We start from the raw sequence: 19,001 nt of genomic DNA, 5'->3' as shown, positions 1-19,001 counted from the left end.
GAGACATCTCCTGATGTCCTTTGCATAACTGTTTATGATTTCTGTGTCCTATGGATACTAATAGCTCCAAGGACCACTTCAATGGGGAAAGACAAACTAGGAAAATGACTTTTAAAAATCAAGTGGATTACCTAGCAGTCACCTTTATGATGCCCCCTTTTCCTTTGCCAATGTCTATTCTTTATGGGCACAAAACAGGTAACATACCTGCTTTGAAAGATGATGAGGAAGAAGGAAGGAAAGTGGAAATATTTTTTTAACAACTAGGAATTCTCTAGAGAGAATTATCTATTGTTTTGGACTTTAGTGCCCTCAACATTAATGATAGCTTGAATTCCTTGAAAGAACAGGCAACTTCAGTACTAGAATTGTTTTCCAACTGTGATAAGCAGAAAACATGAAAGAACCGTATTGGCTAGGTATGTGCTATACATGTAGAGAAAAGCTCATTATTGAATCAAAGACTAAAATTCCACAAGGAAACCTCAGCTTATTTTACCAGGTTATACTAATTTTCTGTATAATACAGGCATTCCAACTCAGTCATGCCAGAACAGAGATGAACTGCATTCTGAATCTACCAGTTAGTGGTTTTGTTACTCAGACAAATGATTATTCTAAAATCCCTGTGTGTTGTTCTGGTACAAATTTTGAAAAAAGTTAAAATTATTAGAGTTCATGTCAACACAACAGAAAGTAGAAGAACATTTACTGCAGGCCTAATAAGTGACAAGCCCAATGTTAAGTATTTTCCTAGTTTTTTTTTTTAATAACATTTCATTTGATCTTATGAAATATATGATCATTTCAGTTTACATGTAAGAAATATGGGGCTTGGAGTGATTATGTAACTTCCTGAGGTTATTCAGCTAAGAAGAATGGAACAAATAATAGAAAAGGAGAAGGAAAGGTTGTCAGCCAGTCAGAACTGAGTCTGGGACAAACTTAGAGCACTCTACACAGTCTAAGAGACACTAAGTTGTCCTGAAACTCACGGATGCAGCCATGGGGGGCATCAACTGGAACACCATAAGGGCGGTAATACCCCTTGGCACACTTTTCACAGTTCACACCAGCTGTGTTGTGCTAGAAAGAAACAAAAGACATTTAAAAAGAAGGACATTGGAGAAGAAGCCCGGTGCTCTTTACTTTATGCTACTTGTCCGGTGAAATAATATCATCATCTACAGTCCTAATTTCAACGTCACTGAACACATGAACATTGATCTTGACCTTGGGTTGCTAGAGAAACTGCCTTGACTCTGAACATTTTTCCAATTGGAAAGCCCTGGATTTCTCCTCCGTAAAAATGATTTGCTTTAATGAAGTATTTGACATTTGAGTGAGAAAAGTCAAAACAAAAACTCTAAAGACTAGGTTCCATCATTTCATTCAGAAGAACTGATAGATAATTGCCACCTATAGTTTTGACCCAAGGAGTAAAAGATGATGTATGTATTTTATGTCTTTTTCAATTTTGGAAGAAACAGCATATACAGAACTTAATCTCAATTCATTCTAATTTTATCTGTGCTTTAGCCAGGAAACCATTTTCTAGATATTTTCATTATGTGGATGGAAAATATAGGCGCATGAGTTTCAGACACAGAGCTCATTTTTAAAGTACCATACTAGGAGACTTTTTCTAGTTCATGGTTAATCCTCCTGATTGCCACAAAATCACATTATCCATTATGCATCATCAGTTTCCAAGAATTATACACCACAGACTTAGCTCAATTCTGCCTCCCTCTAATTTGGAAAGAATTCAGAGGACAGTGTTCTTTCATGAATGAAAAGAAAACCCCTAGGAAATTAACAAATACACTCAGTTTGAATAGAAGTGCAGAGGAAAGAACAAAGCCCTATTCTGTATCCTCTTCCTTGTTTTAGATTTTATTAACTACAGACTTCTATTTATTATTACTCTTGTCCTGGGGGCTAAAATCTGAGTCCACTTTAACAATGAGGTAAAAAGCCATGCTGGCCACTGCTCTGACTTAACATTTAGATCGCAAACATCTTAGGAAAATAACAAACAGCTGCAGCCCATCCTGTGTTCCCATCAAACGTCAATTAACCCTCCACTTGTTGTTTGCCACTATGACTTATCGTAGACTGAGGACATCAAACTATCCTTTCTCACCTCTCTGTATTCCTCCACCAGGATTCACCCTCTTCCAACAACACTGAGCTTCTGGCTCCCTCCTAAGCCCTTTGGCCCTACCAATCACTCGGCCTACAATGTTAAAAATACCCCACCCCCCAGCAGATGCCTGGTTAATTCCTTTACTCTTTTACTCTTTCAGGTCTCTTCTCAAATGCTACATGTCAGGAAAAGGCTATCCTATTTAAAATACATTATATATATATATACATACACACACACATATACTTTTATCAACCTTCATATTAGTCCTACTAAAATTCTGACTGCCAATGCAGGAAAATTACAGATTTGTTTCAGAGAAAGGGCATATTGTATAATATTAAGTCTAGAAACACATTACACCTCTCCATATAGGTTTTTTAAAATAAACTTTAATATAGTTTTATAAATTTGCCTACAGCCTCACAATCAATTCCTTCTTTTGCCTCTTGAAGCACCTCTGAATCATCCCTGCAGTCACAACTTGTGTGCTCCTTAGACATGTGTTCTTGTTTCTTTCTTTCTAGAGTCTCTTGAAATCCTGAACTATTGATGACACTCTCTCCTAATTTTAATTACAGATCCTGGAAGTAAGGCACATTTGACTTTTTAAATATCTTTTCTGCTTGATTTACTGCAGGAACATGGTCATATACACTCCATCTGCATCTAGATCCTTCTCTTAGTTTTATGTGGTATATGTGTGCATGAAAGACAGTTTGTAAATAGTGAGACAAATATATTAAAGACACAAGCAAACAGGGAGCAAGTTTAAAATATCACAGGTCTGTAAAAAGGGTTTATATGTCTATTAATAACTGAGGTCTATGAGTTCTTTATCTATCCTAGATACTAATCATTTATCAGATTTATGGTTTGAATATTTTCTCCTTGTCTATTTCCTCTAGTTGTTTTACCTTTTTCAGGATGGGGAGGGGGGATGAGAGTGATTTGAATTTAGGGTTTTATGCTTGTGTTCATTTTCCTAATATTGTCTTAATGAGCATAAGTTTCAAATTTTAATGAACTCTAATTTTTGTATTTTTCATGGTTACTGCTTTCCGGAACCTATGAAAACTCTGTTCATCTTCTGAATCTTCTTTTTCCCTAAAACTTAACAGTTTTCATGTTACTTTAGGTTCTTAATTCATATAATTTACTCTCTTTTGAGTAGGGATTTTTCTACATAAAGTCCACTTATTCCAGAACCTCTTATTTTGAAAGGAATTTCTTTCCTCCCAAATAGATTGCTTTTGTATTTTTCTCAAAAATCAAATGCGCACATAAATGTAGGTCTGTTTCTGTGTCCCTGGAAGATCACATTGGTAGCTTTGTCCATTCTTACATCAGCTTTATACTGCTCTGGTTATGGTAGCATTGTAGCTAGCTGGAAATAAGATAGATCCTTCAGGAAAAAAACAAATTGTTTAAATAGGGATACAGGTGGACACCTTGCAACAGTGAGATGTACAAGATGCTATGTCGAAAAACGAACTTTACAATTTTGGCGGGGGTGGGGGTGGTGGTGGGGAAGATGGGAAGGGATGGGAAGGGGAAACAAAGGAGGAGGCAACAATGCTTGATAAGAAATGTACTCATTACCTTGCCCATGTAATTGTAACCCCTCTGTACGGTATTTTCACAATAAAAAATTAATTAATTAATTTTTTAAAAGATAGATCCTTCAGCCCTTTTTACTTGCTTATTTACATTGTTTTTGATTGACACAGACAAACATAAAAATGTACATACTTACGTAATGCCATGTCAGGTTTCCATATCTATATATATTATGCAAAGTTTAAGTCAGGGCAAGCATACTATCTCTTCAAACATTTATTATTTCTTTATGGAGATGACTTTTGATAGTCTAGAGGATGCATATGTCTTATTTAAACTTTAGGATCTGCTTATTAATTTCTACCCCAAAACCTACATAAGTTTTTGGATCCATTTTGGGAGAATTGACAATAAAATTGAGGTTCTTTTTTTAGTCTATAAGCATTACACCTTTCTAATTATTTAGTTTTTTCCAAGTTTCTCTGAACAATTATTTAATATAAAGGCCTTGCTCATCTTTGGATACATTTATAGCTAGATATTTTATATATTTGACACTTAAATAGGATTTTCATTTCATTTCCCTATTTGAAGCTAGTATATAAAAATGCAATGTTTAGTTACATATTTGCTTGTTTAGTGCTTGATATGAGAATCAGGGCCTTCTACATACTATTCAAGTGTTCTACCACTGAGCTACATTCCCAGCCCTTGTTTTTTTTTTTGTTTTTTTTTTTTGACAAAATACCCTTATGCTTCTCTCACTGGTCCTGAATTCATTATATAGCTCAGGCTGACCTTGAACTTGTAATCCTCCTGTCTCTGCCTCCTAAATGCTAGGATTACAGGTGTAAACTACCTTGTCTGGCTTATTCATTATATTGTTCTTCAAACTTGCACTTACTAAATTTACTTCTTATATCTATTGATATAAGATATGCCTTAGGATTTTCTGTATAATCATATGAAAATAAAAATAATTTCTCATTTATGTTTTTCTTTTCATGTTTTATTCCATGGATTAAGAATTCCAAGGCATTAACAGGGTAAACGTGAAGAATAAACATCTTAGGCTTGTTCCTATTATTTAAAAGGAAAGCATTAGACCACTGATAAGGTTAATCATAATTTTCAGTGCAGGCCCTTTATGAGATAAAAACACTTGTAATCTTAGTGTGGTAGGAGTCCTGATGAACCCTCTTGTCCTACACAAAAGGTACAATGTTAGTGCTTCATACTTGGGGTTTGAGGAAGACATTGATAACTGACCGTGAGGCATTTCCTCCTTATAATTAAAGAAAAACTGTTTGAAAACAGGATTTAATGAGAACTTTTGTACCAGAGGTGGAGAAATGTTCTCAAAAATACTTTCAATTTCATGCCACTTTCTTGAAAGAGCAGGGCTTACAGCATGCTCAGCCTGCGATGACACATACACTTTTATTTAAGTAGTGCCTCACCTGACAGCTGATGCAGACACCTCCACCTGCATAGATGCCCTGGCTATTCAAGCTCGCACGCTGCTGCTCAACATTTGGATCATAGTAACAGTCAATGGCATGACCATGGCAGTTACAGGCTGAAAAGAAAGAGACAGTTATTAGATTTCCCAGATAGGATCACTGCTAAATCAGCTAGAATAACTCTATTCTAGAACACTAGGGACAATCTTTGTGGGAAATTTAGAGATTTTTACACAAAGACCAGGATATAATATGATGTGATAGTTCCTTCCATTTGATATTAAACGAGCGAAGTCTTACTTTTGTAAAAAATAAAAATACAGGATATGTAATTGTAACAAACAAAGGTCACATAAATGCCGCCACAATTCATGCATAGAGTTATTACTGACAATAATAACTGAATTCTCTATTTACTGTGAAAAATACTTTACATATATTATCACATTTAATCTGATCAACAACTAAGTGGGGAAATAAGCTCAGAGAAACTAAGAGATGTGCCCACAATTACCCAGCTCATAAATAAGAGGGGCCGAATTTTAACCTGTCTCCAGCTCCAAAATTCTCAGCTAATACTCTAAACATTTATTCTTTTTTTTTGGGGGGGGGGGGGTCCGGTCGTGGGGCCTTAACTCTGGGCCTGGGCGCTGTCCCTCAGCTCTTCAGCTCAAGGCTAGTGCTCTACCACTTGAGCCACAGCACCACTTCCAGCTTTTTTCTTTTTGCTTATGTGGTGCTGAGGAATCAAACCCAAGGCCTCATGCATGCAAGGCAAGCACTCTCCCACTGAGCCACCTTCCCAGCCCTAAACATTTATTCTTAGCACTACTTACACTATTTGAAGAGCTAAGAAAATAATATATTCATTTGGCTGTGAGTTCTATTTACTGTATCAGCTGTTTATTAAGAATTGTTGTGTATACATTTCTTTGCAGGGTAGGTCTCACTATGGAGTCCAAATTGGTCTAAAACTTGTCCCAAGCACTGAGGTTACAAGCATGTGTTACCATGCCAGGCTTAGGAAATCTGCTTGTTCTTAATTATGTAATTCAAACAGTATTTGAAAGCATGTAACAAGTTAGATTCTAATGTCTCACTATTCTACTGTGCATAACAGTTGTACTTTTAATCATTAGCTAACTCTATTTTGTAATTTTTAGTTACTTTGACAGTTTTTCAACCTTATGAAAGAAAATGTTAAAATATTTTCATACGTGTTGGCGTGAAGAATGTCATTCCTTGAGTTCCACTAGTCTACAAAAATATTCAAGTTGCAAATGTTGGAGTGCACGTAATGACACTGATTCAAAGAATCATACACCAGAGCCTAAACACAGTTGAAGAAAGGATGTATGTCTGATCATTTCTTTTCCCTCTTTTTGGCTACATCATCTGAGTATGAGAAATGGGAAGTCCCTTAGAAGGAACCTATTGGCTTGACTATGTACTAAGAATGACCTGGACTCAGATGCTCACTAGTCTCTCACCTTATGCAACACCAACAGTACCAGCATCTCTCAAAACACTCTTGGAACTCCTCACCAGAAATACCTTTCAAAGGGTGACATTGATCAACATATATTTTATTCTTAATCTGCCCTGTTAAATGTCAACGCCTTTATACAGCTATTTAAATAAAAATTATTTTTTGAACAATGCATTAGACTCATAAATTGATATGTTGAATTAAAACCCCTTTGTACAACTACTGAAAGATAATAATTTTTAAAAAAGAAATGACTTTCAAGTAGTTTACTGGTCCCAAGAGATAATCAGTCTTACCTCTTAATAGTTACAAAAATATCTGACCAAAATGTCTGAAGTATAAATCATTACCCACCTAGTTCAACAAGCCTAGATCCAATTGTCTTTTGGTCATTAAAAAATTCCATCTTCAAATGTCATGAATATTTTACCACAAAAAATAATAATAATGGTCCACAGACTCTAAAGTCATTAAATAAAGGTCACAAATAAGTCTTTATTTGGAATAAATATGTGGCTTTCCAGGAAGACCAGTTTAAAAGAAAGTTTACAACTGGATGCCCTAGGGCGTATTGCATAACAACCAGTCTCTTTACTCTGTAGTACACCCATGAGCAAACTGCAACCTCTGATTTGTCCTTCTTCCTCTGGTCTCCTCCATCCTCTACAGGTCTCAGTCCCACTTACTATAGCACACCTTTCCATCCTCAACCTACTACCTCAGCACTTCCAAATCTGTTTAGGTATCAATCTCAACTGAAAATAAATATTACGTGGAAATTTTCAGGAATAAGTAAAATGTTTTAAATCTCTGCCACCATCCTTCCTGAGACATGAGCTGTTTCTCTACACAAAGTATCCACACTGTATATGCTATCAGCCCATTAGTCCAGTCAGTAGCAACATTGCTCATAGATCTACCATCATAGTACCATAGTGCTTGTGGCCATTAACCCTCATTTTACCTAATAATGGTCCCAAAGCACATGGATAATGATGCTGGCATTTCAGTATATTGTTATAACTTCTGTTTGGGTGCTAATGATGGTTAATTTCTTAAGGTACCTAACATAAATTCTTATAAATTCTAATTGGGGAGGGGGGGCAGGGCAGTAGTGGGGCTTGAACTCACGGCCTGGGCACTATCCCTGAGCTTTCGTGCTCAAGGCTAGCATTCTACTACTCTGAGCCACAGCACCACTTCCACTCTTTTAATGCTTAATTGGAGATAAGCGTCTCATAGACTTTCCTGTCCAGGCTGGCTTCAAACTTCAATCTTCAGATCTCAGCCTCCTGAGTAGCTAGGATTACAGGCATGAGCCACCAGCACCCAGTCTTAAAAATTCAATATTATCAGAGAGATATTTGTATAGAAAAAAAACACCTGGAACCTATAGGGTTCACTAACTATTCTTGGCTTCAGGGGTCTTGGACCTTATTCCCTCCCCCGCCCCATAAGGGAGTACTGCTATACAATACCAGACCTTAAAGCTGACATGATTCCAGTCCCTTCAGTGTTCAGTGGAGAAGAGAGAAACCCATAGCCAGGAAGGCTTCAGTCTTCAGCCCTGCCCCCGACCCACCTTCACACTCATTGCTCTGCTCCCACACTGCAGGCCGCCAGCGCCTCTGATTGTATCCCACACAGCAGCGATTACACGTCTCCCCACAGGTGTGGTGCTGGCATTCACATCGGAACCTGGGCATGGAAGCAAAGTATGTCTCAGTGATTGAGAAGTTTTGTTCAATATCAGTTGTTCCTATGAGCAAAACTGACAGATGCATGCAGTCCATCGGCATGCATAGAGCAATTTGAAGAACAAAGCCCTTTATATATGTTATGCCAAGTCCTCTACACCCTGCTTATGATCTCCATTTTTAGATGGTGAGGATGTTGAAAGTAAGAGGTATTAAGACACTTGCCAAAGGTCAAACAGTAATAATAAATGTGAGAACCAGATTTTACACCTAGGTTTGGCTTTGACGCTCTAGCTCTTTCTTCACTACCACATTAAGTTCTAATAAATGAACAAATGAGGAAGCATACACTGTTTCCTTGAATGTATTATCATATCTCTATGGAAATCTGGAGGTTATCTTATAGGAAAGAGCTCCTCCAGTTTCTTGTTCTAAGGCTCTGCTGTCCTAGCTCTGTGGCTCACTCAGAAAGACCAAAGTGTCAAAAATCTGAAAATTTCCCATCTCTCTCAAAAATTTTCCAAGTTAGGGGCTGGGAAGGTGGCTCCGTGGTAGAGCGCTTGCCTTGCATGCATGAGGCCCTGGGTTCGATTCCTCAGCACCACATAAACAAAAAGAAAAAAAGCCGGAAGTGGCGCTGTGGCTCAAGTGGTAGAGCTGAGGGACAGTGCCCAGGCCCAGAGTTCAGGCCCCACGACCAGACCCAAAAAAAAAAAAAAAAATCCAAGTTAAAATGAAATGTGTGTAGCCTTGGCATTGGATTGGAATTCCAAGCTCTGAGTCATCATTCTATCCTTTGTCAAAATAGGATTCAAAACTTGTCTACAAAGGCTCTTGACTGGACTTGAGGAGATTCCTTCAGCTCCTCCGTGAGGAGAGTAGATGGCATGTATTTAGTCACAGTCCTCAGAGCAGGTACCATCCTCTCCCTGCCCAGCTTCCTGAAGAAGCACCTGGGTGTAGTTTAACTGGCAGCACAGAACAGCTGGGGTCCAAATGGACAGAGAGAGGTAATTTCGGCTCATTGCCAATGAAATGCTTAGCATATGCTTGACTGGAAAAATATTTAGGAAGGGCTGCTTGAAGAACATATGGTCTAACTGCACTCATGGGGGAATTACAATTGAGCACAGTAAACTTTTTTAAAAAGGAGCTAAGAACCTGTCTGAGTCCTACTGACATCCCCAAGTCACTGATTTCCTGATTTCTCTCTCACCCCAAGGTAGAGGTTATTAGGAAAATGTGTAGTTGTATCTGCTATAAAAACACTGTGTAAGATGTCATTGGTTAGAGAACACTCTTCTTGATGATTTCTCTCCCTAACCCTAGGAAAAGAATACTTACCTAGTCCTTATGTCTACAATCATGTTTCTCCCAAACAACTGACTATTGTTTAGGCTATGATCATAAAAACTAAGCATGTCTCCCTTGTTTAGTTGGCTTCTGGAGGTCTCGCATTGACTAAGTGAGCCTCCCATCCATCCTTGTATCACGTCAGTGTATGCCTGATCTAAGTCTTCTTCTGTTGGTTAGCAACTAGCATCACTGATTGTCTATCTTTGGTTCCTTCCATTAACACACTTAAATCTTTAAGACATCTCAAATTATTTTTTTTTCCTGTTCATGTATTTAGATTTCATGAGCACCTGTTCAGGGTCAGTTGTGTTGGGCAAAAGAAACCCAGTAGGAAGGGGAAGGCAAAGCAGTTGTGTTGAAGTAGATCAACAGCAAAGTGAGCTATTCACCAAGGCATAGGGATGGCTTCCCTGCTGATGTGCACTGTGAACCATTAGCCAACCAAGACAGAAATTTCTCTAGGTCTGACAGGATCGATAGGGTTGGGAAGTCCTCCTAAGTGGGAATCTTAGCTCCTGTCTAACCATAGTTACTCCTTTCCAACATGACACCATTGTCCCAGGCTCAGGGCCTCTTCTGACCAGACTTCTAGAAACCTAATGTCTAATTATGGTACATGGTGGAGACAGATTCATCATTAATGAATAATCCCTGGATGATTAGACAGTGGTCAAGAAGTAAGTAAGTATTCTCAGGAGCACCCTGTCATTCCTGAAGGATGGATGGCAACATTTGGTGAATGTTGCTGGTAAGGGACAAGAGTTCCACAAAGCACACCAGACAAGCTCATGGCAGGCAACTCTGCCTGAACATGAAGCAAAGCCTACATATGTATAAATCTGAACTTGGCTGAAAGTAAGATACATCTCTGCTAAATGCTGCTTGGGGGGAATTGTGGATATTAAGTAAGACAGGCAAAGAAAATGTCAACTCTATTTAACATCCAGTAATTTCCTTCCCTTATTAGGAGCCCTCTTGAATTGGCAACACAATTGCAAGTGTCTTAGTGGTTTCTGTAAAAAAAACAAAGCAAGCACACAAAAGGGGGCACATTCATGTTCACAGCATTAGTGACAATAGCCAAAAGCTGGACGCAACCTAATGTGTCTAAGTGTGGTCTAAACAAACAGTGCAATATTATTCAGCCTTCAAAAGGAAATTCTGGCTCTCTGTTCTTTTCTAGCTCTCTCTGCTCTCACTGCTCTTTTCTGGCTCTCTCGCTGCTCTTTTCTCTCTCTGCTCTCTCACTGCTTTCTCTCTGCTCTCTCTGCTCTTTTCTAGCTCTTTCCTCTCTTTTTCCTCTCTTTCCCAGCTCTCTCTCATTCCCAGGACTTTCCCAGCCACGTGGAGTGCCAACCTTGCCTGGTCCCAGCAGGTCTACTGAATAAACCTACCCCTTACCTGAATACCACGTGCGTGCTGGTGCTGTTCTTACTCGGCTACCTCTCTCTCTGCTCTTGTCTAGCTCTTCTCAAGCTCTTTTCTCTTTCTTTCCTCTCTCTCTTTCCCAGTTCTCTCTCTTTCCTAGGCCTTTCCCAGCCACGTGGAGTGCCAACCTTGCCTGGTCCCAGCAGGTCTACTGAATAAACCTACCCCTTACCTGAAAAAAAAAAAAAAGGAAATTCTGATACATGTTCAACATAGATAAACCTTAAAGATGTGAACTATGCCAGTCACAAAAAGACATATTCTATATGATCCTACTTCTTTGGGCAGTCAAATTCAGAAAGCTTAAATAGAATAGTGGTTGCCAGGGACTAGCAATAGGGGTAGATGGGAAATTGTTTAATTGGTAGAGTTTTCTGTTTTTGCAAGATTAAAAGAATTTTAAAGACCGGCTATAGACTATTGTGAATGCATTTAACCTTACTGAACTATACACTTACATATTTTAAAGGACTTGAAAAATCTATACCCCGAATTCCATTAAACCAAGGATAACAGCACATTTTACTTCTCTTCTCTAGGTCAATCAAGTCTTAGTGGCTTATTTGGCAGCACAGATTAAGCTATGAGAGGAGGCTTAGATCTGGTTGTTGGTATTTAGAACAACCTGTATTAATGCTGGCCCATAGTAGAAAAACTGTTGATTTTCATCTTAAATGGATTTTATACTGGACATGAACTCAAGGTACCAAGTAAGTACACTAAACACAAACATGGCATAGAGAAGAAGAGAAAAGATTTTCAAAGAACAAAATAATTTTGCATTGGAAAAGATGGGAAACAAAATAGTTCAAAAACTGAACAGAAAAGGAAAAAAGAAAGTCCTGAGAGAATATCACGATAGAAGCTCCTCCATAACCTTTCCTCTATAGAACCAGTGACTAAGGGGTTTCCATGACTGATCAGAATATTTTGAATAATGCTTTTAGAACAATATTCAATATTCATTATTATTCTAGATTTACTCTGAGTATAACCCTCATTAAATATTTTGTAACCCTTCCTCCCAAAAATCTAAATTATAGACTTTTGTTTCCCTTTACACTTTTTTAAATTGCTAAAGTATAATCTGTACTAGAAAAGAAGCTTGATTTAAATATTTGAAAGCGTAGTGGATTTAGAACCAGGTTTTCATCACTGAACTCCTTTGTGTAAGTAGAATTTAAATGAGACTGAAATCCATTTGATTAAACCATTGTCTCTTCAATGGCAGCCATGCACAATTTTCTGTGTGGAGGAGAGAATGCACCTAATGAGTCAAGACTACCATGTGTTCTCACCTTCTCTGCCTTCTATTCCATCTTGAGATAAAAAAATGTCAAATGTGGCACAGACCAAATAAGTACAAAATCAAACTGTGGGTAAGTTGTAAGTGGTTGCCTATGGCATTTTCTTGGGTTTGGAGTGCTGTGGTTGATTAATAATGTCTGCAATGGACTCACTGGTGATCTGTAGAAGGAGATGGAGGCTGGAGAAGATGGACATACATGTCACTATTTTGACCCTTAAACATTCCTACTGAAGGCAGAAACCTAGAGATATTTAATGAAAGCAAATATCCTTACTAGGCATATGGAAATAGACAAATAGATTTATTCATAGCAAGGTTTAAAAAGGATTTGCACAGTATACTTACTGTTTTTCTGGATTGTTTGCATTGCACAGTTCAGCATGGCCATTACAAACACACCGCCCACCAATGCTGATATCCTTTATGCTATAGTAATACTACACAACAGAAAACAAGACATGTCAGTTTCACCAAACAACAATGCCAAGTGTCTCCTTGCTAGTCTTTAATTTGTATCTGTGCTGACTCAGCCACTCTTTTATTTTATAATCTTGAGCCATTTCTCCTGTCAACCTCAACATAAATAGGAGTCCCATTTGCTTACAACTTATCTTACAAAATACGTGCATTTCTTCATCTTTTTTAAATTTATTGTGAAAATACCATACAGAGGGGTTACAATTACATGAGCAAGATAATGAGTACATTTCTTATCAAGCATTGTTGCTTCCTCTTTTGTTTCCCCTTCCCATCCCTTCCCTCCACGCCCCCCCAACATGCTCCCCACGCCAAAGTTATAAAGTTCATTTTTTGACATAGCATCTTGTACATCTCATTGTTGCAATGGGTCTACCTGTATCCCTACTTAAACAATTTGTTTTTTCCCTTCCCCTCCACAAATTATACCAACATCAAATACAGTGAAAACAGGGGTTATACCGTGGGGGAGGGACATACAAAGCAACAAAGAAATCATCTTATAAATATGTTAGGTACAATAGCAAGAAAGAAAAACCATTTGAGTCCTTATCTTGGGGTTCATTTCGCCTAACATCAACTTATCTGACGTTTCTGCTTGTCTTAGACATATCCTAGTTATTGCAAATAAGGGAAACCATAGGACCTATGTTTCTTTGGGCCTCTTAAAGTTAAGTTTTATTCACTAGGCATTGAGGTTCTGTTCTGGTCCCCTCATTAAGTACTGTTAAGAGTATCAAAGCTTCCTGACAACACTTGACTTAGCCTGAGGGCACTGACAACCTTCATGGGCAAATCAATGTTCTGAGGCTCTGTGACAACTAAATACCTGAGGCTATGCTGACTGTCACAGAAATTTCTGTTCCATGAGTGTAAGGAGAGAAACACACACAGGACCCGTGGGATAGGATATCTCATGTCATGTCCTTCATTATAGAAGCAACTTATATTGGGAGATGGGTGTAGAGACTGATTGACATGCTCCCCAAAAGTTACTGAATGGAAAAGTCTTTGTTCACCTAAGGAACAGAGATAATAGTGCAAATTTTGCAACCCTCAGAAAGTTTCTGGGAGGAAAATAGTGATCTGGTGCCCAACTGCAGTTCATCAGGAATCCTATCTCTCCCTTGTAAATAGTGATCCTTGGAACCAACATGGCCCACATGTACACAATGGTTCAGAGAATGCTAAATGGGTAGGAAAAGCAGAAGGTGGATCACCTATACTCAAGGTGCTTGGCCTCTCTGGAAAATGCTAGAAACTGTAGCAAACTTTTTCACCCTATTTTGTCTTTCCCAGCTCTCTGCTACTACCTACATAAGAAGCCAGATTCTAGAAAGTATAGTAGGCATCTTCCATTTGCCCTTGAGCTGAACTGTACTATGATCTTGCCCTCTGGCTTCCTGTTTGGTTTGGCCAACAGTAGGCATCTGCAAAGATCAGAGAGTAGGAGAAAAGTGAACTGAAGGTCATGTATACTGTGCCTAGGAGACAAGTTATGACATCTAAGGGTGAGAGATGTTCAGGGTGGACATCCAACACAGTGGACAGAGTTCCAGTGCTTTTGAGAATCTATTTTCTCTACTGTAGCTAGATTCTATTACTCAACCTCCTAGATGAGGAAGATCTTCCCAGCAGAAGTGACTTGTATGGCTAGGAGCAGGTGGATCTTCTCTATGCACTCCTTCCTTCATCTGCTGAGAATCCAGAGGCAGACTCTGAGGTTCTACAGGGCAGAAAGGGCCTGGTATCCTGGATGACTTGTGACAAGAAACAAACCTCTATTTTGTCATACCACTTAAGATTTAGAAAGTGTTGATTATAGTAGTAGTTAATTCATCTCAGCTGGCTATAATCTTTTGTCTTTCATCTTCTTAAGTGTAATGATTTTTTTTCAAATAAACAAAACTCCTAATGAAGTATTTTACACAAGAACAGCTCACATGAATATATATATAATTCCTGGCTGTAAAGGCTGCTTAAAAAAGAGCTAAAGGCAATTTATTTGAGAAGCAATAGGAGTAACAAAAATAATACTGTAACTAGGCACTTACCAAACCTTACTCACCCGCCGTGTGACTGTTGGATCTCGCTGTGCTTTGGAGATAAGATGCCCAAGGAGGGTGTTGGTTCGGAGAAAGCGTAAACGGATGTTTGTTGCCTTGGTAAACTCCTTCAGGGTGTCAGAGAAAGTAAAATTTCTGGCACCTGGACGTCCATTAATCAAGGACACCACAACCTAAAAACATATGAAGAGAAAATAAATCCTTCCATCAAATTATAGCAGCAAGCAACTAAAAATAATACAATCTCCCAAAGTACTTGGCTCCCTTTAACCAGCAGCACAGGCATTCAGGTGGTCTTGGATTTTGTTTATGTCTAAACACAACATTGATAATTGCATCTTCCCTCCCCTAATTGCTTCTGAATTTCAGCAATATGTCCTTGAAACCTAGGCCCTCTGGAGAGTTTTTTCATTTTCAGATCTCTGTTCTATCCATGTCATTGTGGGGCTGTAACATCATGAAGTACTGAAGCTATAATCTCTCTATGTATCTCTATCTATAAATATATAAATGCTGAAATCTATAAATATAATAAAACAATTTTGTCAAGGTATACCAGATAAACAAATTTAAAAATCAAAATAAGGTTGCAAAAATAGCAAAAAAATATACAAAATCTAGGTTTTAATGTTGGAGCTAATAAATTTTCAACCATTTTGAATATAAACTACTCAGTAATCGTTGGGAGACATTAGATGTAGCTGCTGAGATAGGATTTCTCCACTTGAAGCCAGGAAGACAGGCAATCGTAAGGAGAATTTATTTATGGTCTCGTCTTCTGCATGGAATTCTCCTCTGATTTCCCCTACCTCTGTTTGCCAATCTCCCCTAACAATAGCCAGAATGATTTCATGAAAAGCCTAGTTGGTTCACAAAATGGAACCACAAAGGGATAGCAATTATTTTCTCCCCAACAGATGATGCTTGCCTTATCAAAAGGGAGCAGGGTTTCTCAACTTCCTAAATCTATCACCAGAAAAGGAGAATTCAAGATCTGTAGGTATTGAATCTTAAATCCTGACTTCCTGGAAAGAATTCGAGATACCCAAATGGAATTTTCAGCCCAGCTGTGATTCTGGGAGTCTTTGATGTGGTGGCTCCCTTTACTATTTACTTCAAAATGCTAGTTTTCCTCTTGGTCTAAACTGGATCACCTCGAGAGCTTAACTTTCCAAGCTCTGATATCCTCGTGTTCACTTCTGAGTCTTTCAAGCATACTTACCTCACCATTTTCCAAGGGAACAATACGGGAATACTCAGTTACGCAGAGAACATCATCATCCCTGGTGACAGCCACATTTGCCTTTTGCCCAAATTGTTCTAAACAGTCTACTTGAGAATCTAGGAAGACATATTTTTAATATCATAAAGTAATACATGAGAAGAGAAAAATCAGAGGTCTTTTAGACTAGTTGATGAAAGTTTAGAACGAAGTTTATAGTTCATGAAAAAAAATTGCAAGCCATTTCAGGCTACTTGACTTTTGGCAGCAAAGTCTGGGGATGTCACAATTTCCATGCCTCATTAGGCAAGTGCACCCTGTAAGAAGCCTTTATGAAGATAATGAACAAACAAAAACTAATGTTCTTCTAAGCAAAATTCCCACTGACACAATTTTTCCTAGGGTACAGAGACATTCACATTCTTCATTAGTGAAAATAAAAAGTTCAAAGTAAGTAATGCACAATATAGGATCCATAAATATTAGGTTTCATCCCTAATTCTTCATAAAAAGGAAAAGACTGGACTTGTTACTATAAAAGAAGTTACAACTCCAGTTCTGAGTGCTGTTTCCTTTAAATCAATGCACATGTGTTTGGGAAATGCAAATATTTTGAGAATAACCTGGAAGGTTAAAATTGATTAGCTCCTACCTAGCTGTACTGAGAGAGAAATTTGATTAACAGATCATGATCTGTTTGCCAATAATTAATGTCCCTCATCACATTATAGATAAGATTACTCACGAGCAAAATATTGCCATGGTGAATAGGTGCTTCCAAAGTCAACAGATCTTTCCAGGACCCAAAGATCAGGACGTGGAGAATTTGCAAATTTGATTAAAATATAGGCCACATGGAAGAGCTGATGAAACAAAGGAGATATGGTTATTAAAATTATTTCATCTGTCCACAGCTTTGACCTTTTCTATAGAACACTGATTCCCAAGGCAATGCACCAGCCATACAGCCTCAGTCCCAAGATTCACATCATTATTTCTAACTCTTTCTCAAACATCTCTATCTGGGTGCAGCCGCTCAAACTCACCCTGCTCAAAGCCAAAATCATTACCTTTTCTGCCACTAAATGCACACACTGATCATCATCTTTGTCATAACCCATATGCCTCTGAATTTCAACTGGCCTACACAGGATCTTAGTCCTTACATCATGTCTATATATCAGAGATGCCTGAGGGCAAGCAATGACAATTTGTGCTAAGTCATTCTAGGACTAACAGCCAATAGCACAGCCCAGAATTAATTCCCCATGGACACCAATGGACAACAACATTGTCTTTCCTGAGGGCCCAATAAGACAATGAACATAGGTGTTAAATCTATAGTAATATGTTAATAAGCAAGAATCTCTCATACCCCTCGCCAAACACTCCGTCCCTCCCACTATGTAAAAGATGTTTATGGTACTTTCCAAGTATGACATCCACCTCTATTAACCTGCTAGAGCCATCTGAACAGTCATGTATATATAACATATAAAGTATATATAATTACATAATATATAAAATATATAATCTATAAAACATATTTTATATATTTTATAGTATACACAAATATATAATAAATACTATTTATAAATATATTTAGCATATAAAATATACAATATATAATATGCATTATATCATATACATTATATGAAATATATAATATGTATTATATATTACACATACTTTATATATTATGTTCATGTTATATACATATATGTATACATTTGTTTAATCTCATTTTGTAAATGTAAATGTTCTAGACTTCCAATATGGAAGCCAAAATTGCTAGGACAATAGTTGTCAAAGTCCCAGGTCTGAGGGATCTTTATAATTAAAAATTTTTGGAAAAGGAGCTGGGAAGGTGGCTCAGTGGTAGAGCGCTTGCCTTGCATGCATGAGGCCCTGGGTTCAATTTCTCAGCACCACATAAGCACAAAAAGCCAGAAGTGGTGCTGTGGCTCAAGTGGTAGAGCACTGGCCTTGAGCTGAAAAGCTGAGGGACAGTGCCCAGGCCTAGAGTTCAAGCCCCACAACCGGCAAAAAAAAAAAAAAAAAAAATTATGGAGAACTATGGGAAATATCTCAGGATATTGAGGTATCATTTAGGAATAAAGGCACCAACTTGAAAAGGACTTGGCAAGGTAAGATTTTATCTCTGCAGAAGAATATGCTACTGACAGGAAGGCAAGTAAGTAAGCAAGAACACTGGGGAGGCAGTCCATCCAGATAGTATCTATAGAGTTACTGCCTTAAATTCTGATTGGTCAGAACTTAGGTTCATACTCTTGTGTAACCGGCTAGTCCAAAAAGTTTATACAAGGTGGACACTAGTGACTCATGCCTACAATCCTAGCTAAAGAGGAGGCTGATATCTCAAGATTTTGGTTTGAAGCCAGCCTACACAGAAAGTCTACAAGATTTGTATTTCCAATTAACCACCAAAAACACCAGAAGTGGTGTTGTGGCTCAAGAGATAGAACACTAGCATTGAGCAAAAAAGCTCAAGAACAGTGCCTAGGCCTTAAGTTCAAGTCCCAGAACAGGCATATGCATGCATGTATACACACACACACACACACACACACACACACACACACACACACACACACACACACGCTTTTTTTTAATGTTTATCCTAGCAATTAACCAAAACCAGGACACTTGTCCAAAGCATGAACTTGTCAGAAAAACAATTCTTACTCTGCTGAGTCACGCCTCCAGCCCCTATATTTTAACATGATGTAACTTAACTAACATAACTTCTTGTAGGACAGCAGCT

At 38.1% G+C, this 19,001-nt stretch overlaps 1 protein-coding gene across 1 annotated transcript in view; it reads right to left on the bottom strand.

The window, feature by feature from the left end:
• Nucleotides 1–19,001, bottom strand: part of Lama3 (laminin subunit alpha 3) — a 227,740-nt gene that overhangs the window by 148,886 nt on the left and 59,853 nt on the right. The window contains exons 3-9 of the mRNA XM_042675276.1: nucleotides 16,962–17,079; nucleotides 16,217–16,335; nucleotides 14,997–15,167; nucleotides 12,797–12,888; nucleotides 8,244–8,359; nucleotides 5,170–5,288; nucleotides 996–1,086 (exon numbers count right to left, since the gene is read on the bottom strand). Of these exons, the coding sequence (XP_042531210.1) occupies nucleotides 996–1,086; nucleotides 5,170–5,288; nucleotides 8,244–8,359; nucleotides 12,797–12,888; nucleotides 14,997–15,167; nucleotides 16,217–16,335; nucleotides 16,962–17,079 (826 nt within the window). The remainder of the gene's footprint in view (nucleotides 1–995; nucleotides 1,087–5,169; nucleotides 5,289–8,243; nucleotides 8,360–12,796; nucleotides 12,889–14,996; nucleotides 15,168–16,216; nucleotides 16,336–16,961; nucleotides 17,080–19,001) is intronic.

The sequence above is a fragment of the Dipodomys spectabilis genome, unplaced genomic scaffold, assembly GCF_019054845.1.
Source record: "Dipodomys spectabilis isolate Male_0828 unplaced genomic scaffold, ASM1905484v1 ptg000024l, whole genome shotgun sequence".
NCBI lineage: Eukaryota > Metazoa > Chordata > Mammalia > Rodentia > Heteromyidae > Dipodomys > Dipodomys spectabilis.
This window is presented reverse-complemented; position numbering and strand designations above follow the sequence as displayed.